Source organism: Tachysurus fulvidraco, chromosome 18 (assembly GCF_022655615.1).
Source record: "Tachysurus fulvidraco isolate hzauxx_2018 chromosome 18, HZAU_PFXX_2.0, whole genome shotgun sequence".
Lineage (NCBI taxonomy): Eukaryota > Metazoa > Chordata > Actinopteri > Siluriformes > Bagridae > Tachysurus > Tachysurus fulvidraco.
In genome coordinates, this window is record NC_062535.1 from 5,235,260 (window position 1) to 5,256,849 (window position 21,590).

Sequence of the window (21,590 nt, forward strand, 5' to 3'; positions counted from 1 at the left end):
GAGGTCAACAGCGTTAACGTGTGTGTGTGTGTGTGTGTGTGTGTGTGTGTGTGTGTGTGTGTGTGTGTTCACCCTCCAGACAAACAAAACGCCTGCAGGAATAAACGAGGGCTAAAAAAAGTGCACTATGGCCTACAGACTCCTCTTCAAAGGTGGTTAATTATCAGGCTCGTTAGAAAACTGACCTCACTGACCTCCAGGATGTGCCGGGGTCAGAGTTCACCACAAAGACTTCACTTAGACCTCTAAACAATAAAAACGAGAAGAATATCTCATGTTCTGTCAGGGGCACCACTAATCAAAGCCTCTCTCTCGTCATGCTAATGAGAGGTCATTAAGCGCCATAAAAAAAACTGAAATAGCAGGACGTGAAGAAGGATGATACGGAGAGATAAAAAGAGATGGAGAATGACAAACGGAAAAGAAGAGAGGAGGATGCTTATGGATATGAAAAAGAGAATGACAATATGGAGAAAGGTGGAAAAGAAATTGGAAACTGATACCAAAAAGGAGAGGGAAGGAGGAACAGGCAGACATTTAGAAAACAGGAGAAAGACAAAAACAGGAGCTAGAGAAAGAGAGACGGGAAATTATAGAAGAGATTATTCTTTCTCACTTTTTAGGGTGTGTGTGTGCGAGACAGTGAGTGAGTGAACACTATCTGTCAGTGTGACCTTTAACTCAGGACACTGTGTGGGTGTGGGTGTGTTGTGTAAAAATAAGGAGGTGATAGCTGTGCTCTGCCATCACTGTCTCAAGTCCTTCCGTTAAACATCAATGACGCACAACCTTATTCAAAGGTCAGACTTGTCTCATTTATCATATCCTGCACTTCTTTCATGCCCTAGCACCTTTACACTTGGTAGGGTGCTCACTCCAAGAAAATCAGTAAGTAGTTAATGCTAGGGGTTTGTGCTCAAAGGGGGCGGGGCCAAGACGAGAGGGAGGAGGTATTGAAAACTGTTAGTAAATGTGCTAGGATTGTGGATGGGTAGGAAAACTCCAGACAACTGTTTTATTTTATCGTCTCTTTCTGTCTTTCCCATTTTGAACTGGTTTCATTTTTAATATTTTTTTCCCTTTAATTTCCTTCCTTCCATCCTTTCTTCCTCTCTGAGCTGTGCAGTGTTCCCTGGAAATAAGCAGTCCAGTCAGCAGTAAATTCATCTGTCGCCCTGCCTTTCGCAGTTACTCTTGATATGAATTGATTTTTCTCCTGGGGAAAAAAGAAGGGGGTGTCTTTTTTTTCCCCCTCTTCAGATGGTGGAAATGGCAGCACAGGGAATCATCTGTGAAATGAAAAGTGTGTGTGAAAGGCAGCTGCACATTATTTACCCCAGTTACATCCTCACAGGTAAAGTGTATTCAATCAGAACTTGGTACATTATCGTATTAGAGCAGATCAATATTTACTCTTAGTGGTGTTCTTTAGTTCCTGCTTGCAGCTGATTGGCTGGACTGTTTGTTCAGCATCACCAGACTGTGTACACATTTTTTACACACACACACACACACACACACACACACACACACACACACACACACACACACACACACACGATGATGCCAACTCTTATTAACAAAGCAGCGGTTTGTATTCACGGCTCAAGACTTTGATGCTAATTAAGTATGTTTGTTTTTATTTGACTTCTGTTTAATTAAAATGATAAACAAGAGTCAAAATGAATTAATACATACATACATACAAATAAACAAGACACACAATGTTAAACAATGTAGCTTAGTTTGTGATAGGTTCCTCAGCATCTGCTTGGTTCCATTCAGCTGAGGCTCCACCCACTTCCTCACCTAGCATTATTTATGTATTGACCAAACAAGACAGGGCATTAAATGACCAACTCTGAAGTACGAACAGTGATTTGTTTACTTTAGCATTTGGGACAGATCCATGAAGTGACCATGGTTATCTTAAAACACTAACAAGTCTTAAAAACTCTTGTTTGAGAAAGAGCCACAAAATACAGCCTTTTAGCAAGAACATTTAGCATGTTTTAAATTGGCCTCAGATGTAGTGAAACACTAGCTCATTTTTAGTCTTAAAAATTCCTTTTTAAGTAGTAAGAACAGTAACAAGTCAGGATGTCTGGAGTTCAGAGTGCAGCTTTACTATATTCGCATTAAACATTTACTAGCGATTAACTCCAGTTGTTGTAATACGACAAAACGAGGGTTTCGGTGGGAGCCTAAAAATAGACTGACTTCTGATGAGAGAACATTAATTAGTGACGAATTTCAGTATTTGGGATGGAACCTTGTCTTACAGTAAAGAAATGTTGGTGTTTTGGTACTTTAAGATTCATCACTAGTTAGTGCTACTTCTAGTACAGCACATCAACCATTTTAGTGTTTCGACTGACATTCAACTTTAAGTACACCAAGCCATGTGCTCTGGACTGGAGCCTAGTGCCACTTCTGAGATTTTGAACAAAACCTGGATGTATCCCAGGCTCTAGTAATAAAATTTGCACGTTTCCCAGCCTTAAGGATGGAGTTTTAGAAGCCTAAATAACAGATGATTAGATTCTTGATAGAGCACTTTGCAGTTTGTTCATTGAGTCATAAAGAGGAGTTTTGGAATGAGAAGACTAAATAGTGCTGAAGGTAAAAATATATATACTATTTATAGTGAGAACAACAAATAAATGCTAGTTTAGGACAGCCATAAAATGGTCTATATTGCTTTTTTATGTATATCTTAGACACATGGCCTTAAACTGATATAGTAAGAAAACACTAACAAGGGATCAATTCTAGCATTTTGCACAGTAACTTGACTTGAAATAAGATCACTAGGTTGTGATTGATTGCACCATTGTAGTAAAAGCAATAAATAGTGATAGAAAGAATGCTAACTAGTAATCTACTTCAGAGTTGTATAAAGACTGGTTAATACCAAGCAGCTAACTTTCCCTCCTTGTCCTCATGCAAATCAACATGAAGAAAAACGTTTGTTAATGTAGTTTGAAAAGTTGTGATGTTCCATTTAAAATAATAATAATAATTAAATCCAAGTGGTTAAGTTTCACAAACACACACTGATTTCGTTTTGGTGCAAATACTGAATGAGACATTATATCAGCTTCCCATTGCTAATCATTTCTCCCCCAAATTTAGCAAAAAAAGTAAAAATTAATTTGATAAATGAGGCTGTCAGGGAAGAGCAACATCTGCCTAAACACACACACAGAGTGTAATAAACATTTCATTTATAACTGGTGATAAATTGGGATAGTAAATTTGAACGCCGCTGAGGTAAATAAACATCCTGATACGCAAACACACACTGGTGACATTTTCAAATCTGTGTTGACACGTTAGACGGAATATTTAAAACACACACCACACACTTATATTTTCGCTAGCAATCGTATTAGCATGCACTTTAACACTCACTGGCAATGAATGTAAAAAATAAATAAATAAGCTGACTTTGAAAGTAAATATGATTTGTGACGGTTCCCTGATTTTTGTAGTCTATTTAGATGCTAATTAGCATTTAATGTAAAAATGTATGAACCATAATTAGCTATAAAATTTAGCATTTGGGTTAGATCCCTGAAAGGAATTCTAGCTAAGGATAAACTCTAATTTGGGGATGAGCCATAAGCTCAGACAACAAACAAATAACAGTATACATATCCGAATCCTAGTTATGGTACTGTAAACTAGGCCCTAACTGCTAATTTAAGACAGAGCCATAAAGGCTTGACAAAGATCACTAACTAGTGATGGACTATTGCATTTGGCTAAGAACCCTAAATAGAAGTGAAAGAGCGAGCTGCAATATGCTGGAATGTCTAAGAACAGATGAAATATAAAGTGCACTTGGTAGTGCACTCAGCAGTGGTGTGTTAATTAGTGAATGCTTCGTTAAGCTTTGGGCTAAATGAGGTGCATGTTAATGAGGCTTATCAGCGTCACACAGCTGCTCTTCTAAAGCCATTTATATCAATCTGTTTTTAATGGCTAATTGCTGACCATGTGCATGTGTGTGTTTTAATTTAAACGTTACTCCCCAGTGTTAGTTCTCACAGTCTAATCAGGAAGTGTCTCATGGGACAGGGTGTCTCGATCATCTTGAGATAACTTTCCAGTTTTGACCGTGTCAGATTGTGTGATCCCCTCAAAGTAACGTAAAGAACTCTGGACTTTGACCTTGAGGTATGGGTAACGTCGGCTCACAACTTATCCTACTAATGCTAGCAAAGTAGCCAGGCTATTTAGGCATTATTCAGGATCATAGCATTAAATGCATAAAGAGTATCTTATGTGCTAATGTATAAAGAAGCTACAGTGTAAGAATTCCTGTCTTTTTTTTTTTTGGTAACATAATAAGTCAGATATACGTATACATTGGGTTTCTTGACAATCAGCAGGAGTCCAAAAGGGGCTTTTGTGTCACACAAAAACTCTAAATTGATAACTTTAAAAACAGTGCAAAGTGAGCCCCCTGCTTTGAGGTATTAGGTCAGAGACATTTGACGTCTCTGACCTGATACTAGAAGGTTCCTGGCTTAGTTTAACTCCAGTCTGGGACCTGATGCCAGATCAGTGGGAAATTCACAATTGATCCGAGGTGATTCGCTATATCCCTTTAAATCTAGAAGCAGGGATACCTGCACTAAACCCAATAAACTCCCTCTCTTTGTAGTGCGCACTGCTTCGTCACTGCAGGGCATTTCTACAGATTTACAGAACCTGAACACAGCTCTGTAAATCCCCCATGATGCTGAGGGAACAGCAGCTCGAGTGAACTCCACAAGTCCCCTTCTTCAAGTTCACTGCCGATATTTGCAAACAGAGATATACTAGCGTTAATGCTAACCCACAAATTAGAATTAAAGTAAGGAGAAAATGGTAGAAAAACAAATCTACAACACAAGCTATCATTAAAATTGAGTCTAACCATAAATTTTACTATTATAATGAAATAATAGTATATCACTATTATTTCATTATAGACTATAATAGCATTATTAACTAGCATAACTAGCATTATTACTGACTAAACAGCCTAGCAGCAATACAGGTTAATCGGCAAACTAGCATTGTAGTAAGCAGACTAATCCACAAACTAGCATAATACCCATAAAAACTTACATACTACTGTTTGAATAAATTAGACTAAACCTTTTAAATAAAATGTTTGCTCTAAGCTCTGCGCTTACGGGCCTGTTGCGATGCATTGTGGTCCAGAATCTCTATGAAAGTCATGCGCTCAGTTTTGTAAGGTTTGTCTTTTTTTCCCCATGTTAATGGGGTTATTGATCATTCTGACACCCTGGCATTTCTGTAACACACACATGCTCACACTCAAACACACACACACAGACAGAGAGAGAGAGACAGAAAACGCCATCTGAGCCTGAACGCATTTAGATTACTTCATTCCTGGACACACACTTCCATCAGAATATAATCTTCTCTCTCTCTCTCTCTCTCTCTCTCTCTCTCTCTCTGTCTCTCTCTCTCTCTCTCTCTCATTTATATATATATATATATATATATATATCTTTACACAGTCCCTACTCTGTGATGATGTATTTTATGATTTTATGGAATATTTTAAACACATATGCTTTCTATCCATTCTACTTTACTAGTGTATGTACTCTTATTCGGTGTTCATCAATGAAGCCTGAATAAGCATACTGTAAGCACATGCACACACACACGTATGTGTACCCATGTGACTTTGTATTTGATTGTGCATTCTAATGGAATTCATGAGTTAATTTTTTTCTAAGTCAAACATAACTAATGCTTATTCGAAGTTGAGATCACGGTTGCTAGGCAACAAGGAGAACGTATGGATGCCAGAAAAATAAAACTGTTAACTTTAAACTGACTGGAAATTAAAGGTTCAAACTTATGTTCCTCAGGTTCCATGACCTTAACACTCCTTCCCACTACTCAGCTTCCCTCTGTGAGTGGTATAAAAGGGGAGTATAGACCAGAGGGAATACAGAGTTCACTGGGGTTAGTCATTCATATAGACAATGTACAGACAAAGCAACAGTGGAAAAGTAACAGAATTACTGTATACAAAATAGTAACATTTTTATCTCACATGTTGTTTAATTACTATAATAGATCTGCTTATGACTAGAATTACATTGTATTTGCACTTAGCATTGACCGATAACCCATACATTTTTCTAAACATGGTGGACACAAACATTTGAACAAAGCATATGATATTCTGCCTGATAGCTAATAAGGTAGCAGTCAGTCAAAAAAAAATTGAGGCAGAATTATCCAAACTGTCAACATTTACCACAGATATGTTAAGTTTCTGACACAGTAATAACAATTAGCATCAATCATTAACCTAACTTTCATGTCTCATGCTGCTGGAGGTGTCATAAAGATGGTGCATAAAGTTGTTTGCCAATGCCATTGCCATGCAATGTTAGCAACATGAAAGACTGTAACAATTAAGCATTTAGCATGCAGCCATGCCACAGTGATGATTGAATCCAGACAGAACTATCTGGAATGTCAACATTTACCTCATATGTGAGAAGATAACTAATCTTATTGGCTTATCAACCAAATTTATGGAATTCGTATCACCATGTTAAACCATCTCACTGATATATCATCATAGTTGTAGTCGCTACCATTTTACCTGTGTTTGTTTGGTTTTCCTTTTTTTAACATGTATGTGATCTTTATTTTGATGACTTATAACGTCTGTTGGCTTGAGATAAAATTCACGGCAAGTAATGAACAGATCACTGCACCTGCATCATCATTACGAGCTTAATGAAGCTATGGTTTATACACAGTGGCGGTGCTAATAACACTGTCATGCCTCACAATAAATCCATTTTTCCTTTGCAGCACACAGCAGCCAGTCGCCACTAGATAACCACTCTTCTGCTCTAAGGCTGTTATGGCTGTGTCTGAAATGTTGTTACGTGCATAAGGGTGAATTTTCGAAGATGCCAACAGGATTAGCGGGATCAGAGTGATTCCTCTTTACGAGTCCACTTGACATTACATTCAAGAAGTTTATGTTGTGAATAAATAAAATAATGGTAAAAGATAGAAACTTATCTAAAATCTGTAGCTAATCTAGAGATAAATACTAATGCTTAATTATTATGGTTAACAGTGTGTCCATTTCCTCTGAATATCAGGTGTTCCAGTTCTTAGAGTTGGCATTTTAGCGTTTAGCTTAAACTGCATTCTTCATGCCTCTGTTTGATAATGGAGTTGGATACAGCGCTAATAGAAACTGCTAATGGAATGTTACGGTTAGCTTTGCGTGCACGTTTCTCTCCGGCTTTCTGAACAGCTTGGAGCTGCAGGGTCACAAGACCACTCATCCAGAACCTATGTTCAGCTTTCATTCTGAAAGTCTGAGCAAACACAAATTCCAAGTCGCTAATCTAACCGAGGAACATTACATATTGCTAGCATTAATGATACAGCACTCAGCAAAAAAAAAAAAAAAAAGACACATTCAATCTTTGCCGTTAGCATAAAACACAAAGGCAGCGTGGGGCCTTTATCACTCCGCTCTCTTCACCCTGGAAATAAACGACAAAGTGAACGAGGGATAATCAGCGCTATCGCTCTTTAGCATCGCCACGCTGTGTTAGTGCCAGAGAGGAAAGCAGTCAGATTTCCAGGAGCAGAAAAAAAGGCTTTGAAAGAGTGAGACAGAGCTTTTGTTTAATCCCTGATCGATGGCTTCACACTGTCGCCTTTTAATCTCTGCTTCTCTTTCCTCAATTATCTTGCCGTCTCTTTCTTTTTCTTTCCTACAAGCTGATAACATTCAACAATTGTGCACTCGAGAAGTCATCAGGAACAGAGCGCTAGTGGTCCTGTGTGTGTCTGTCAGGTTATTTATAGAGCACTAATGTCTTAGTGAGAAAGAGATGTATGCTATCCATTTTATCTACTGTGGTTTCTTTCTGTCCTTGTTGCTGTGTTGCTCAGAGTTATGCTTTTTAATCAGGCTTCAGGTTGGTGTCACTTCTATGCTAAGTGCTAATTAGCTCATTAACCAACAAGGTAATTATTTCTTTTATTTAGCTAGTTTCTAAACACAATAAACACAACCATTTGTTTTCTGATAATTAACTAGTTAGGCTAGTAGATTAGGAGTTAATAGGCTAGCAGGTTATTTATATTATTCCTTGATTTACACTGTGACCAGTTTCTAAATACCAAATATTAGCTTTTTCTGTGTTAACTCATATTACCGACTTAGCTTGTGTGGCTAAGTCAAATTAGTTAAATGTCAAATTAGCTTAAAGTTGTACAGTATTTACTGTACCTTTAAGTGCTAACTCATGAGATAATTATCTTGGGTTTTTTTCAGGTTTTACACCGGACCTAACTTTCTCATATGCTAAGTGCTAATTATCCTATCAGCTAACAGAATGTTATTTGGATAGTAAATAGAACATGCTAATTCTAGTTAATGTTCCATGTTCTAGCTGCTTGTCTTTGTAAAGCATAAGTATAGTATGTTTTGTCTAGAGGGCTAGTTTATAGTACGTAAATCACTAATAATCCTATTAGCTACTGAGTAATTGGTGTAAAACTATGATGCTATTGGCTAATTTGCTGATTATCTAGCAAAGTTGATAATATATTACTAGGCAAATCTACTACTAGCTACTAGGCGATTGTTAGCTAGATGATTTTTAGCAACTAACTGCTAACTAACTGACTAACTCACTGTGAACATGTAGTGCTAATTTTTAAAAACTTATTTTCTCATAAGCTTGCTAATTGAATTATATGACTTTAAATCATGCCGTATTAGCTAGCTAGCAAACAGGCTACAGTAGCTCAAGGTTATGTTTTCTCTTCTAGCCACTCTACACTGTCTTAATGTTGGCATTTATGTTTTAAATTAACTGCTAATATAAACACCTTTTACATTACCAGCTGACAGAACCTCTTATGCAAACCAACTTTATCTTGCTAAAACAAACACCAGTTAGTTGCTTCTCTGGAAATTGTTAGTGTTTTAACTTGAACCGGACCAACAAAAGTAGACGCTGTGACTTGAGATGAACTGTGAAAACATAGAAGTCAGTCAGCCATCTGTGGTGAGTGATGAACAAAAGTGATATTTGAACAATTTTATGTGATTCCCTGGGATTTTACAGCTTTGAGCCATGAGTGCAGAGTGAGTTCAATTGACTGGATCATTATATTCACTTGCCTTTTATTTCATTTATCTCCAAGTGAAGAGCAACTCTCTCACCGTTTATTTGAGCTGTCCTTCGCAAAAGAGCCATAAAGCATTCAGACCATCTGAGGCACATAGTTTTATTTAATATTTAATTCTGTACTTTAGCGTATATTCTGTCTATTTTACGGCTGATCCACACAATTATACAAACTTAATGGACACGTGGCAACAGATGGACAGTTTTTAAAGGACATGACACACTTGTGGTGACTTTGGAGTTTCTGCTAATTGCTATGAGCTAATGTAGCATCTGTTGTCTTTCAGTCGAGATGGAAAGTGTGATGTCAGTTTAAACAGACAAAGCTTCAGTAACAGCTTCTCTGCTTTGGCTTTATATAAACACTATTTATGTATACAGTACAGCAACAGTAGAACTTGTACTATACAGGAGAAGACCGCTAGCTTCCTGGCTAACAAATGCTCTCTGCATACACTTTATCTAACTAGCTTCATTAATGTCGAGGAGTAGCTAGTGTTTTTATTCACTTTTTAAAGCAGCATTTTATCATTTACCTCAGAAGTAGTTATAATTTGATAATATTTTGTGTTTGCTACATGAACATAACACGGAATCTCTTTTAGACTAACTATATACCTGTATATCTGAGAGGCTGTAATTAGCTGCATGGACTCTAAAATAACACTTCTAGCTAGCTGTTACCTCAGCATTTCTTCAGGAGAACCACCATGTTTTTGCAAAATCTGGTTATGTGCTGAATATCCAGTAGAGGGCACTGATGGTAATATTTTTTGTCCTTTTTTATTTTTTTTTTATTTTTTTTTTTTTTTGGAAAGGCTACTGCAATATTAGAAAATAAATAGTTGACCTTTACCATTAAAAAAACCCTGAATATTTCTAAATATTAGGTAGGGCATCTTTGGCCTCAGGGTGTTGCAGGTGGATAGCATGCATTTGAAATTATCTAAAGACAATGAAGCAATAAAAGTGTGGAAGCAGCCATGCTGATTCTTATTCAGAGGATGAAGCTAAAATAAATACGCCATTCAGAGAATGAAGTGATGGCCGGAGCAATAAGAAAGAGAGAGGATGGGTCTTTCGTCCAGCAGAGGAGATAAATCCCTCCGTCCCTCTGGGCTTCGAGTGTGCTCAAACACAAACCAATCTGTTTTAAAGTGTGTGTGTGTGTGTGTGTGTGTGTGTGCAGGTGTGATTGAGAATAACGTACGCCGCTCGAGGCCGGAGAGGAATGCTTCATCATGGCCTTTTTCTCATTTTTCTCTTCCGCTCCCGCGGGCGATGAACACTTCAGCTTTATTGTGAAGGACGTGTACAAAGAGAGGAAAATAAACGGATTTGGGATGTAGCCACATGTGGGAAGTACATTTAGTACTTCATTTTATACAGCTAGTAGCTAACTAGCATGCTAACTAAAAATGCTAGCATGTATATTTAGCTAACACACTTTACACACGCTATATCATTCTATTTATTTATTTATTTATTTATTTTTGTGCTGCTATTTGCTTGCTAACCATTGATACTGATTGCTGAATTGCATTTTAGCTAGTTGTACTTAATACTTATTTTAAAGTTTTATTATCTAGCTATACAACTAGCAAAACAACAAAAAATAAAAACACTACATAACCAAACGTCATGCTAGCACTCCAGACTTTTTCCTGACATTCAGCTAACTGCTTATTGCTTACAGTACTTTCTAAACCCAAACTGTCCAGGACAAAACTATCCCCATTAGACAATAATGAGTTTAGCTAGCATAGGAAATATCAAAATAGCTAGTCTTCAGCAGTTTAAGATCAATTTATTTCATGTAAACATGGCCCTGTGGAAATACGTGACACAATTAACAGTCATCACTTATTTCAGTAGCATTTTTTTCACACTACTGATGAGCACAAGGACTGTTTCAGTTTCATTCATCTTGTTTTTATTTCGTTCTGTTTCAGGTGTCAATCAATTCAAATCAAACCTCAAGTCCGGCATTCTGTTTATAGCTAATTATGGCTAATGAACATTTGATTAAATCTAACTATAGCCCAAAGCGTGGGCAGTTAGCATTTCAGTATGCAAGTATGCATATATACGTATCTCACACACACACACACACACACACACACACACACACACACACACACACACACATATATATATATATATATATATATATATATATATATATATATATATATATATATATAAATATATATAAATGATGCACTTGTCTGTTTGGCAGCGCCTGCAGGGACGCTTTATCCCTAAATTGGGCACTTTGGACCAGATCGAGATGGGCAGTGGAGACACAGACTTGGTGTTTAGTGGACAATGTGATGATGAGGATGGCTGCTGGGGGTCTGGAGACAGAGCTGCAGAAACCCGAAGCATTAAACCACCTGGACGTGAGTACTAACATCACCCAAAGTGTAGGATTTTATGACTACAATATCAGCCATTTAGGGCTACTGTATTTTATACAGTAGTTGCTAATTATCCCATTACCTAGCAGTTTATTTTCATGGGATCTGTCTAACATCTAAACTCATTCAGTTTGATTTTTGTGCATTTCCCAATCAATGGCCATTTTCAAACAAATTTGTCCACATGTACAGTAACAGTAACAGTAGCGTAAAGATGATTAGCATGAATTCAATTTCAAGCTTTTTACAGAGTGTTTACAGAGCATTATTCAGCAGAGCCTTGGTTTCCTATCTAGGATGAACTTTTACATTCAGTATTGAAATGTATTAGCAGCAAGAGGGACAAAGATCAAAGGAAAAGGAAGGTGTCTATTTCACCCCTCATGTTATGGGACTAACAGTGCAGGGCTTTACAAAGACAAGTTTCTTAAAGGTTCTATTAGGCCAAGCACTTCATATTTGCCACTGAAAATCCGTCTCTTATTTACACCAAATTACCTAATGCACCATAGGACTTAGCAAGCTGTCTAGATGCATGTTGGATGGATTGATGGGATGATGGACAGATTAATTTACTGTATGTGTGCATGAACAGGCATAGATAGAATTGATGGAGAATTTCCTGAATGGGTGGATGGGATGGGTTTCTGAATGCGCACTTACAGTAGTGAATAATGATTGATAAGTTGGTTGGGTGCATGGATGGGTGGATGGATGCGTTAATGGATGGCTGGTTGAGTAGATGTACAGTACAGATCAGTGGATGGATGGGTGACTGGATGGTTGGATGAATGAATGGATGGATGGATACTCAGAAGTTGAATTGATGGTTGGGTAGTTGGACAGATCAGTGGATGGATGTTAATGGATAGACTAATGGCTTAGATGCATTGATGGATGAATGGTTGAATGGACAGATAACAATTGGATGGACAGATTGATTAGTGGATTGTTTCTTGGTTGAGTGCATAGATAGATAGCTTTATGGGTGGATGGAAGGACAGATGAATAGGTAGATGGATGAATTGATGCATGACTGGTTGCCTGGATTAATTCACTATGACTAAGCTACAACTATGATCTCATACACTATCACCCACTTCTCATATTATATTCTTAAATATCACACACAAATATGATCATTGGAACAAATCGACTCAAATCCTCCAGTGGATATGAAAATGCGTTACATTCTAGACATGTTTTCCTGCTTCTAATGGATGAATAAATGTCATGTAAACTAATGGCGATTATTTATAGATAAAAAGGACCCGTCTGGTCTCCATCTCCCCTGTTTGCCGACCCGGGTGTCTCTAAATCAATCTCTCCAGACGCACTTTCCATCCTGCTATCATTTATCTCTTGGACACTTGCTTCTGATTAATCGCCTCTCCTTCTTCTGATGTCAAGGGTTACCAAAAGGCGACACCATCATGTTACATTAATGCTCTTCTCTCCTTCTTTTGTGCCACTTTTTCATCATCAAACCTGGCCACACCCCTACAATGTCAAGCACTGCAGTTCCTCTTGCGTCATATACTGTAGCATTGCTAAACTTGATTTGTGGCTATGCAGGATACTGAGATCAGCTTTTTCCAGAGCATCCTTTGCTAACAGTAAACGTGTGTCTAAAACCTTAAAACCACTCCAGTTTTTCTAATTGATCATAATTTGGCTTATTAATAAGTTTTGAAACGTTCTAATGCAAAATGTAGCTTTACAATGTCATTGAAAAAACTTACTGAATTTAATGGTAATGTCTTGTTTTTGGCTGAGGGTTATGACAAGGGCTGGGGTTAAAGGGAGGAGAAGAGTTTGCAGACTTATCATCCAACCACAAGCCTTGCCTCGCAAGAGTTAATCGGGTCAGCTAATCTCCATGTCTTTATAATCATGGTCATTTACTTCAGAGTGATTTATTCAGAAGAATCAACTCTGAACATTGCTTTTATTAAACAGCAAAATACACCATTTGTATCTCAATCGTTGAGGGCAATGAAGACGGACACGCTGTAATCTGCTTAATATCCGTTGCAGCCCTCCGGCTTTTGTGTGCATTAATCACAGTACACTCCAGGAGAAGCTCACGCCCCATTTATTTATTTATTCTTCCAATTATTTATGGAAGCGACCCAGAGGCCTTGTCGCCGGATTCGCACGAGCGGAGCATAAATATTTTGAATCGGATTTGCATGTTGTTATCTCTGCGCATAATGTTAGCGTATCTGCATTTAAACAAAAAAAAAATGGTGACCTTTAATTGACCTCGTCCATTTGAATAAGGCTGGTTTTGGATTTCTTATCTCACAGAATGAATGTCTTCTCCCTAGTGCCTTGTTTGTTTGAACAGAATAATCTTCTAAATATGATTAGCTTTGATTAGCCGTAATGTGATTTACACTGCAGTTCTGTTTATGAAGGAAATAACCAAAAAATCCTCTGAAGAAATCCCTGATAATCATTTTTTAACGTCATTGAAATTATACTAAAAATGCTTGTGTCAGATGATTAAAGGTGTCATTTAAAGCCAAATCTACTATCTTAACCACACTATTTAGAATTACATAAACAAAAAACCTCTTTATAATCTTTGAAGAATGGATTCACTTGGTTAACTGGTGAACTAACTAACTGGTTAACTAGCTAAGGTAGTGAGTGGTAAACTCATTAGTTACAAGAGCTGCAATGGAGCACATTTTGGGGGGGTGTTTAGATCAGGAGTGTACGGAAGAGCTAAAGGGCGCCAGCAAGTCGTTAGCAGAAACGTTAGCTATCGATCACAGGAAATAGAGGAGGGTCCTTTAGCAGCGTTAGTGCTAATTAAAAGCCCATGTCAGGAGATGATGTTAATATAATATGACTCTTCACTTCATCAGCAGAAGGTGTGTAATGACGGCCGAAGGTGATCTCACTCTCACACACCTGATTAGCAGTAATGATCTGCCAGATTGGTATGGATCCTGCTAATGGAGTTGAGAGACTGTCGAAGGGTTTCAATCGCTCCCATCCTGAGACGACACTTTAACTTCATTGATCTGCTCTCCATTTTATGTGACACATATCTGACCTCTCTGCCTGAATATTTCCAGTGGGTAATGGCATCTTCCATCTTTTCTCAAATTGAAGGCCTGTTTAGACTTACAACAACTGAAATATTTATAAATCTTGCCCGTTATTAACAGGATGAGTCTAATGTTAGCACATACTAGAATAGCCATGGTGTCATTTTATTTTATTATCCAGACATACGTTTTGTTGTTTTGTTAGTATGTTCCCTGTATATGGGACATCAAAAAACAGTTTCTTGACCTAACTAATTAAGAAGCATTAATAATGTCTGATTGGATTCTTGATTTATTTCGAGAAACTATTTTGGAAATCCCCCAAGCCCTCTTTCCTTTCATTATTTGAAGCTATGTCATGAATCAATCTTTCATATATTTGGAATTTATTATAAGTAATTGGATATCCATCAAGTCAAGCATGAACTAAGAATGAAATGAAATAAAAATTAGACCGACTCCAGCCTCAAATTTTACATAATAGCATTAAATATACAATATGTTTTGATGGCTCTGTTGAAACTCTACACCATGGTTCTATTGAAATGAAAAACAAAAGGAAATCGCATTAGCCTGCGGAAAGACAATTCAAGGGGAAAGGACATGGGATATGAAAGGGCAAAAGATGTGGGATGTTGCTGGCAGCTTACATGATTGCCAACTTTGAATTAGTCTCTTCGGATGGAAAAAACATTGGTGGTCCAATGAGGTAAAATTACAAATTTTTAAATTTATGTATCAGGTGGCAATTCAATTCTGGGTAACAGTATTGTTCTCCAGCAGATTTATTTCATTCAGGCATCACATGATCAAGGTGTACCCATTTTTCAGAGTCAAATTAAGCAAGGGTTACAAGTCTAGAAAAATGTAACGGATGAGAAACAAGATATTCCAAGCAATGACCCCTTGAACTCCCAGAACCTGTCATTGTGCAGGATTCGGTTCCAGGCCTTGACATCTTAAGAACATGGTAGATTAATGATGCATGGGAAGATTTGCACAAAACAGGAGTTACACCTTTAAGTCCAAATGAGAATACTGGTGGAAATAAAACAAGCTAAGATGGCATGAAGTAATCGGATCTGGATATAGGAAGTAGAGAGTGTGGTGAAAGTCAAACACAACATTGTACCAGTGGTGATGCGAGCACTTGGGATCGTGACCCCCATGTTGAAAGACTGGCTCCAACAGATTGCAGGAATGAGATCAATGACCTTAGTTTGCAAAAGTGCTATCTAAGGTACAACAAAGACACTAGTCCATCCCTTTGAACTCACAACAGGTCTTTGGTGGAAGTTCCATATACAGTATATGGGAGACAAAATGTATATCGACCAAACCACCCAAAAGAAAAACGAGGCACTAAGAAATGATCATTGATAAAATAAATAGGATCAACAAATTGGTGACTTTGAGCCGAGATTTTGTTGAATAGTTCGAATCAGTTTTCAATCAGCTGACTTTTTAAGTAATTCTGCCGATCATCAAGTGTCTGTGAGATCAGCTTTGCCTCACATTACACACCCACTGCTGATGAACTCGAGAATCGTTTTTCATTATTGTAGTCGCAGTAATTCTCTACCATACTCTCAAACTCCAAACTCCCACCAGGCCTCTGATAGAAGGCGAGAGACTTGTGAAAGATTTGCGTATGAAGTTTCTGAAGTAAATTTGGTAGCCCCACTAAGCAATCCTTTTTTTGGCTTCAAAACATAACTGCAATTCTATCTTTCTTTCCAGCGATGAATGTCTGCGGGAGAGAGAAAATGACTTTTCTCAGACATTTCCCTGTAGGGAGAGATGTTTGAACCACTCGTTTACTTTGTTTTTCCACTTACTGAAGTAAAACCAGCTAATCTCACCACAAGGAAAGAACATGTGCATGAAATCTTTATCTCAATCATAAAGCTGAACATACGTTCAACACCCATGATCAGGCATTTGATTTACTTATAAATAATGAGATGGTTTATATTACAAATGCACCAGAATAAGCTCAACACTCTTGCATGTTTACTTGAAGTTAATTTTGCATGAACAGTGTTCTTCTGGGCTCAGTATTACATCCTTTTCTGTTTTTTTTCCTCTTTATTTTCACACCTTTTCTCTCCACACCTGAACGTGTGCCAGCCTGCAAGTAGCCAGATGTCTCATTTGGCTAATGAAGTATGAAAAGGCCAAACACACATCATCCTGAAGAGCAATTTTAAAGATATGCCCAGTGACAGAATAAAACATCTTTTATGCCTTCAGCTGAGACCAAAAATATTCTGCATTTTCATGGAAAGAGAGACCTTACCTTTGTTTATATTGTCTGTTAAGGTAATGACATAATGGAGTGAGTGTGTGTGTCTTGCATTTGTCTAAAGCTGGCCTTTTCAGCTAATGAAGATAAAATGCATATGGTTCTTATTTGAGATTTTCTGCAATAGTAAATAACACAAACGGCGGGGGAATGCACGGGACTTTACAGATCGGTGGGCCCTGATGCATACAAAACATTGTTCCAGCCTTTTGGGCATTGTGGCTAGTATTTTAGCACTTAAAATTTTAGCAATTTATCTGTGTTAGTTCCAATAACAAGGGTGCATTACTGACATAGGTAGAAATTGGGTAGTGTAGAGAATACTGGATTCTGATTGGTCGGAAGTGTTTGATGCACCTCAAAATCACAGGTTTATGTCAATGCTGTTGTTTTTATACTTTATCAGTTCTAACAACTTGTTCACAAGGACTTAAGAAAAATAATAGAATTGTTAATATAATTAAGTGTTTATGAAACATTTCTGTATGGACACTTCAGCGTCAGTGCTTTGTAATTGTCTCACAGATCACAGAGGATAACAAGAAATAACCATATAACCAAGAAATAACTATAATCTGATAAAAGGTAAGGCTTGTGATTGTTTCATTTCCAAAAAAAATTTAAGCCCTCAAATGGACAGAAGCTGATTAATATACGAACTTCATACTTACTAAGCTTCAGCCCCTTCACTGAATGTCTTGCTTTGCTAATTAGGGCTGAAAAGGCCATGCACACTTCATTCTGAAGGGCACTTTTAAAGCCAAAATTGGTGACAGTTACATCATGAGAGGCGAGAGGTAAAACAGTCTCTTATTACAAAGGTGAGAGTGAGCAGTCAACACCTTCATCGTCCCAGCTCAGGATTTGTTAATGAACTAATGAACTCAACAGCCCCCCGCACCACCACCTGCTTCTTCTTCACTTACAGCCGTATGGTGCACCTTAAATGACTCCTCTAAAATCATTGTGTTTTTTATATATATATATATATATTTATATATATTTATTTATATATATATTTTTTTTTTTTTTTTTTTTGAGAGGTGAGATTTATTTCTCATACACCCAGAATAAAAATGTATGACCAAAGAAAATCTTGTGCCTTTAAACAGTTGTTCAAACATGCTATGCATCACATTTGGGACACAACCGCCTCCTGTGTTAGCGTCTAGGTGTGCTTGGATGCGAAAACGCCGTTAGGCGAAGTGTGAAAGTAAGGACGCACTGTGGCGGCGTCTCTGTGTGGGTGAAATCGAGTCGGAGTGTAACTTTAGAGCTTTGTCGTTGAGGGATCAATCACTCTCTCTGCCGAAGAGCCATGGGTATTTTTTCTGAGAATTGATTTGAAACGGGTCCAAAGGTTTCAGTGAAAGATGGGCAGGGCTTCTCTCTCTCTCTTGCTCTCTCTTTTCTCATCCCCCAACTTTGTCCTTGAATGTGCTGTGACTCAATAGAAGAACTCGAGTGATGTTCACTTGGCATGGCTTTCCCCTAAAAAGGAAAATGAGAGTTTATTCTCTCCAAGCGCCCTCAATGCAGAAATAACAGGTGGAGAAGAGTGCGAAAGAGAGTGAGAGAAAAGAGCGCTACACTAAACAAATTTAAATTAAAACAAATTAACACCTATTCTTCACACAATCACCAGTCTGCATGCCAAGGGTGCTTTTATCCACATCTAAAAATAAGTGTGAATTCTGAAGTGGCATCGTCAAAAGATCGTCTAGCCAAACAAACACAGACACTGGCTGCATCCCAAACTACACAGTAGGCTATGTTAAACATTGGTGCAAATCTGTGGTATATATTTATTTTTTTATGCAGGTTGTAAAACACTGGCAAGTATTTGAGTGAAACAAATGGGCATGCCAGTGAGTGGAATTGTCGTGTCTTTTTAAATAGGTCAGATGGGTGTGTCTTTATGTGAGACAGCTGGGTGTGTACTTGTGTGAGAAAGTGGTGTGTCTTTGTGCGAGACAGCTGGGTGTTTCTTTGTGTGAGACAGCTGGGTGTGTCTTTGTGTGAGACAGCTGGGTGTGTCTTTGTGTGAAACAGGTGTGTGTCTAAGTGAGCCAGGTGGATGTGTCTTTGAGTGAGACATGTGTGTGCATCTTTGAGACAAGGTGTGTCTTTAAGTGAGTCGGTTAAATGAAACAGATGAGCATGATTTTGAGTTAGACGGGTACATGTGTTTTTATGTGGAACAAATAGGAGCATGTTTGAAGGGGAAAGACAGCCTCGTCTTTCAGTGGGTCATGTATGGGTGTGTCCGTCTGTCTGTATGAGTGTGTGGGGGTGTCTTTAAGTTGGACAGTGTTGTGTTCAATGTGGATGTGTCCCAAAACATACACACACTGCTTACTTTATAGGACACATAAACCTCATCACTCTACTGTGAACACATCCCAAAACACACACCCTATCCTTAAAATGTAGGTCAATTTTAATGCCACAGACCATTATGGGTATTTATCATTTGGATGATATCATCACAGCTGTCAGACTCTCTCTCACACACACACACACACACACACACATACATACATATATGATGCTGGATGAAAGCCCACACTCCCATGTCACTGTGCAGACATACCCTTTGTGTCAACAAAGTAACACCTTCTGATACGATCTGTAAATCATACACATTATTTTCGGACTTCTATAGAAGTCTCCTAAAGCCTGCGGTGATGGAGGGATGAATGGAGGACAGAGAAATGAACAGATTGTTTTGATAGCAGGATTCTGCATGTAATGTAATGAGTCATTATGAACATATTCACACCTTCTTGTCTGCTGTACATGTTAGCGCTAGCATACTAATTGAGCATAAATCAAAAACAGGCTAAATACATTAGCCTGCGGAGGTCATTCACAAAACAATGAACTACATAATCAGAATGACGTCAAGAAGCAAAATTGGAACCATAGATTACACAAGAGCTAAAATTAAATTCATAATCAATAGGAAAACAGGAAATATAACTATAACCAGAATAAGACAAAAACTCAAAGAACACATTATTATCAAAATGACATGAAGTATAGAAAATAAGAATCAGAACTGGATTAAGGTCCAAAACATCATAAGGACAATGAAGGACCAAGACTAGAGCATAATTTGGAATCAGAAACAAACAAACAAACAAACAAATAAATAAACAGTTAAAAGTTCAAACACAATCAATAATCAGATCCACAAGTATTGAGACTAGAAGATGCTGAAAAAGAACTAAAAACAGAATCAAACTAGAAGATAAACTAGAAAAAGTTAACAGAATCACAGCTGGAGCAAGATTCAGAAAAGAAAGAGATCCAGGACAAGAATCTGAACCTCAAAAGGGAGAACCAGTGTAAGAGGTATAAAGCAAATCAAGGCTAGAACAACCAGAAACACATCAAGGACTCATGACCGAATCAAGACCAAGAAATTGGTACAGAATCAGAAACAAGAATCAAACGTAGAACAATAATTAGAACCACAACAAACGGTATAATATATATATATGTGTACCAGAATATGAACTAGAACCAAACTGGAATCCAAGCCATACTTGGACCCATTATAAGAACCAAAACAAGAGAGTGAGAACTGCATCTGGACGTGACGCCAGTTCCCTGTCTATTCATCTGCACTGTTTCCATGGAGACGCTATATTGACGCAGTAAAACGTGGATGCATATTCCCTTGACGCGCACCCACACACTCTCCTCATTCTCTGGCTTAGACTCGTCTGAGCCGTGTTGGAACAAAGCCAGACACATACAGACACATCGGATTCAGATGAAGCATCACGTGGCTTCACTCTCTAAAACCTTCACGTTCATGCACACACGAGAGTAAATTCATCCATGAGTGAAAGTGCGTTCTCCATCCAGCTATATGTTCATGCTAGTTCTGGAACTCCTAAAACACCTAGAGCAAAAACTAAAATGAGAACCAGAACCGGCGGTGTAACAGCATGTGTACCCTCAAGGAAACTCTGGATACAACAATAGACAACCCAAGAATAAAACAAATCAAAACAATAACCAGTTATAGAATTGTTTTGTTCTGGTTCTTTTTCCAAAGTTTCCAGAAGTTTATCCAGCATCAGGTGAAACAAGAACTGGGATAAGAACTTGAAACCCTGGATCCTGTATACAACATGAACCATGACAAAAACTAAAATCCCAATTAAAACTTTAACAATGACCACAATGAAGATGAGCACTGCTCCTGGAACCCTGAACAAGATCTGAAAGCAGAACCAGAATTGAATAAGCCCCAGAAGAAGAATAAAGAACAATACTAGAACTTAGAATTAGGATAAAATCATGAAAATAATCCAGAAAGGAAATCAAAACCACAGCAAGAACTAGAAACAGAGTCAAGATTTATTAAAAGTATTAGAAGGTCATTCAGGGGTTCAATAACAATCAACAAAATGCAAAACCTCTAGAAGAAGCAGACACAAAACCGTTTATGTTTTAGTTCCCTGTATTTTCTCCTCTGTTTTTCATTTCCTCCATTAAAGGCCTGTCAGACGCTGCAGGTCAATCGTGTGCACCGGTGTGCCCTCTAGCTGTCAATCATCCTCCCTCA

At 37.9% G+C, this 21,590-nt stretch overlaps 1 protein-coding gene across 5 annotated transcripts in view; it reads left to right on the plus strand.

Annotated features, from left to right (window-relative positions):
* gpc5a (glypican 5a) overlaps positions 1–21,590 on the plus strand; it is a 74,130-nt gene that overhangs the window by 39,328 nt on the left and 13,212 nt on the right. For 2 of the 5 annotated variants that reach the window (XM_027156588.2, XM_027156589.2), the window contains exon 8: positions 11,461–11,623. In XM_027156588.2, the coding sequence (XP_027012389.2) occupies positions 11,461–11,623 (163 nt within the window). Of the gene's footprint in view, positions 1–79; positions 1,355–10,410; positions 10,599–11,460; positions 11,624–16,833; positions 16,970–21,590 lie in introns of those variants that run through there. The other 3 variants (XR_007138524.1, XM_047803673.1, XM_047803674.1) reach the window with 3 other exon arrangements.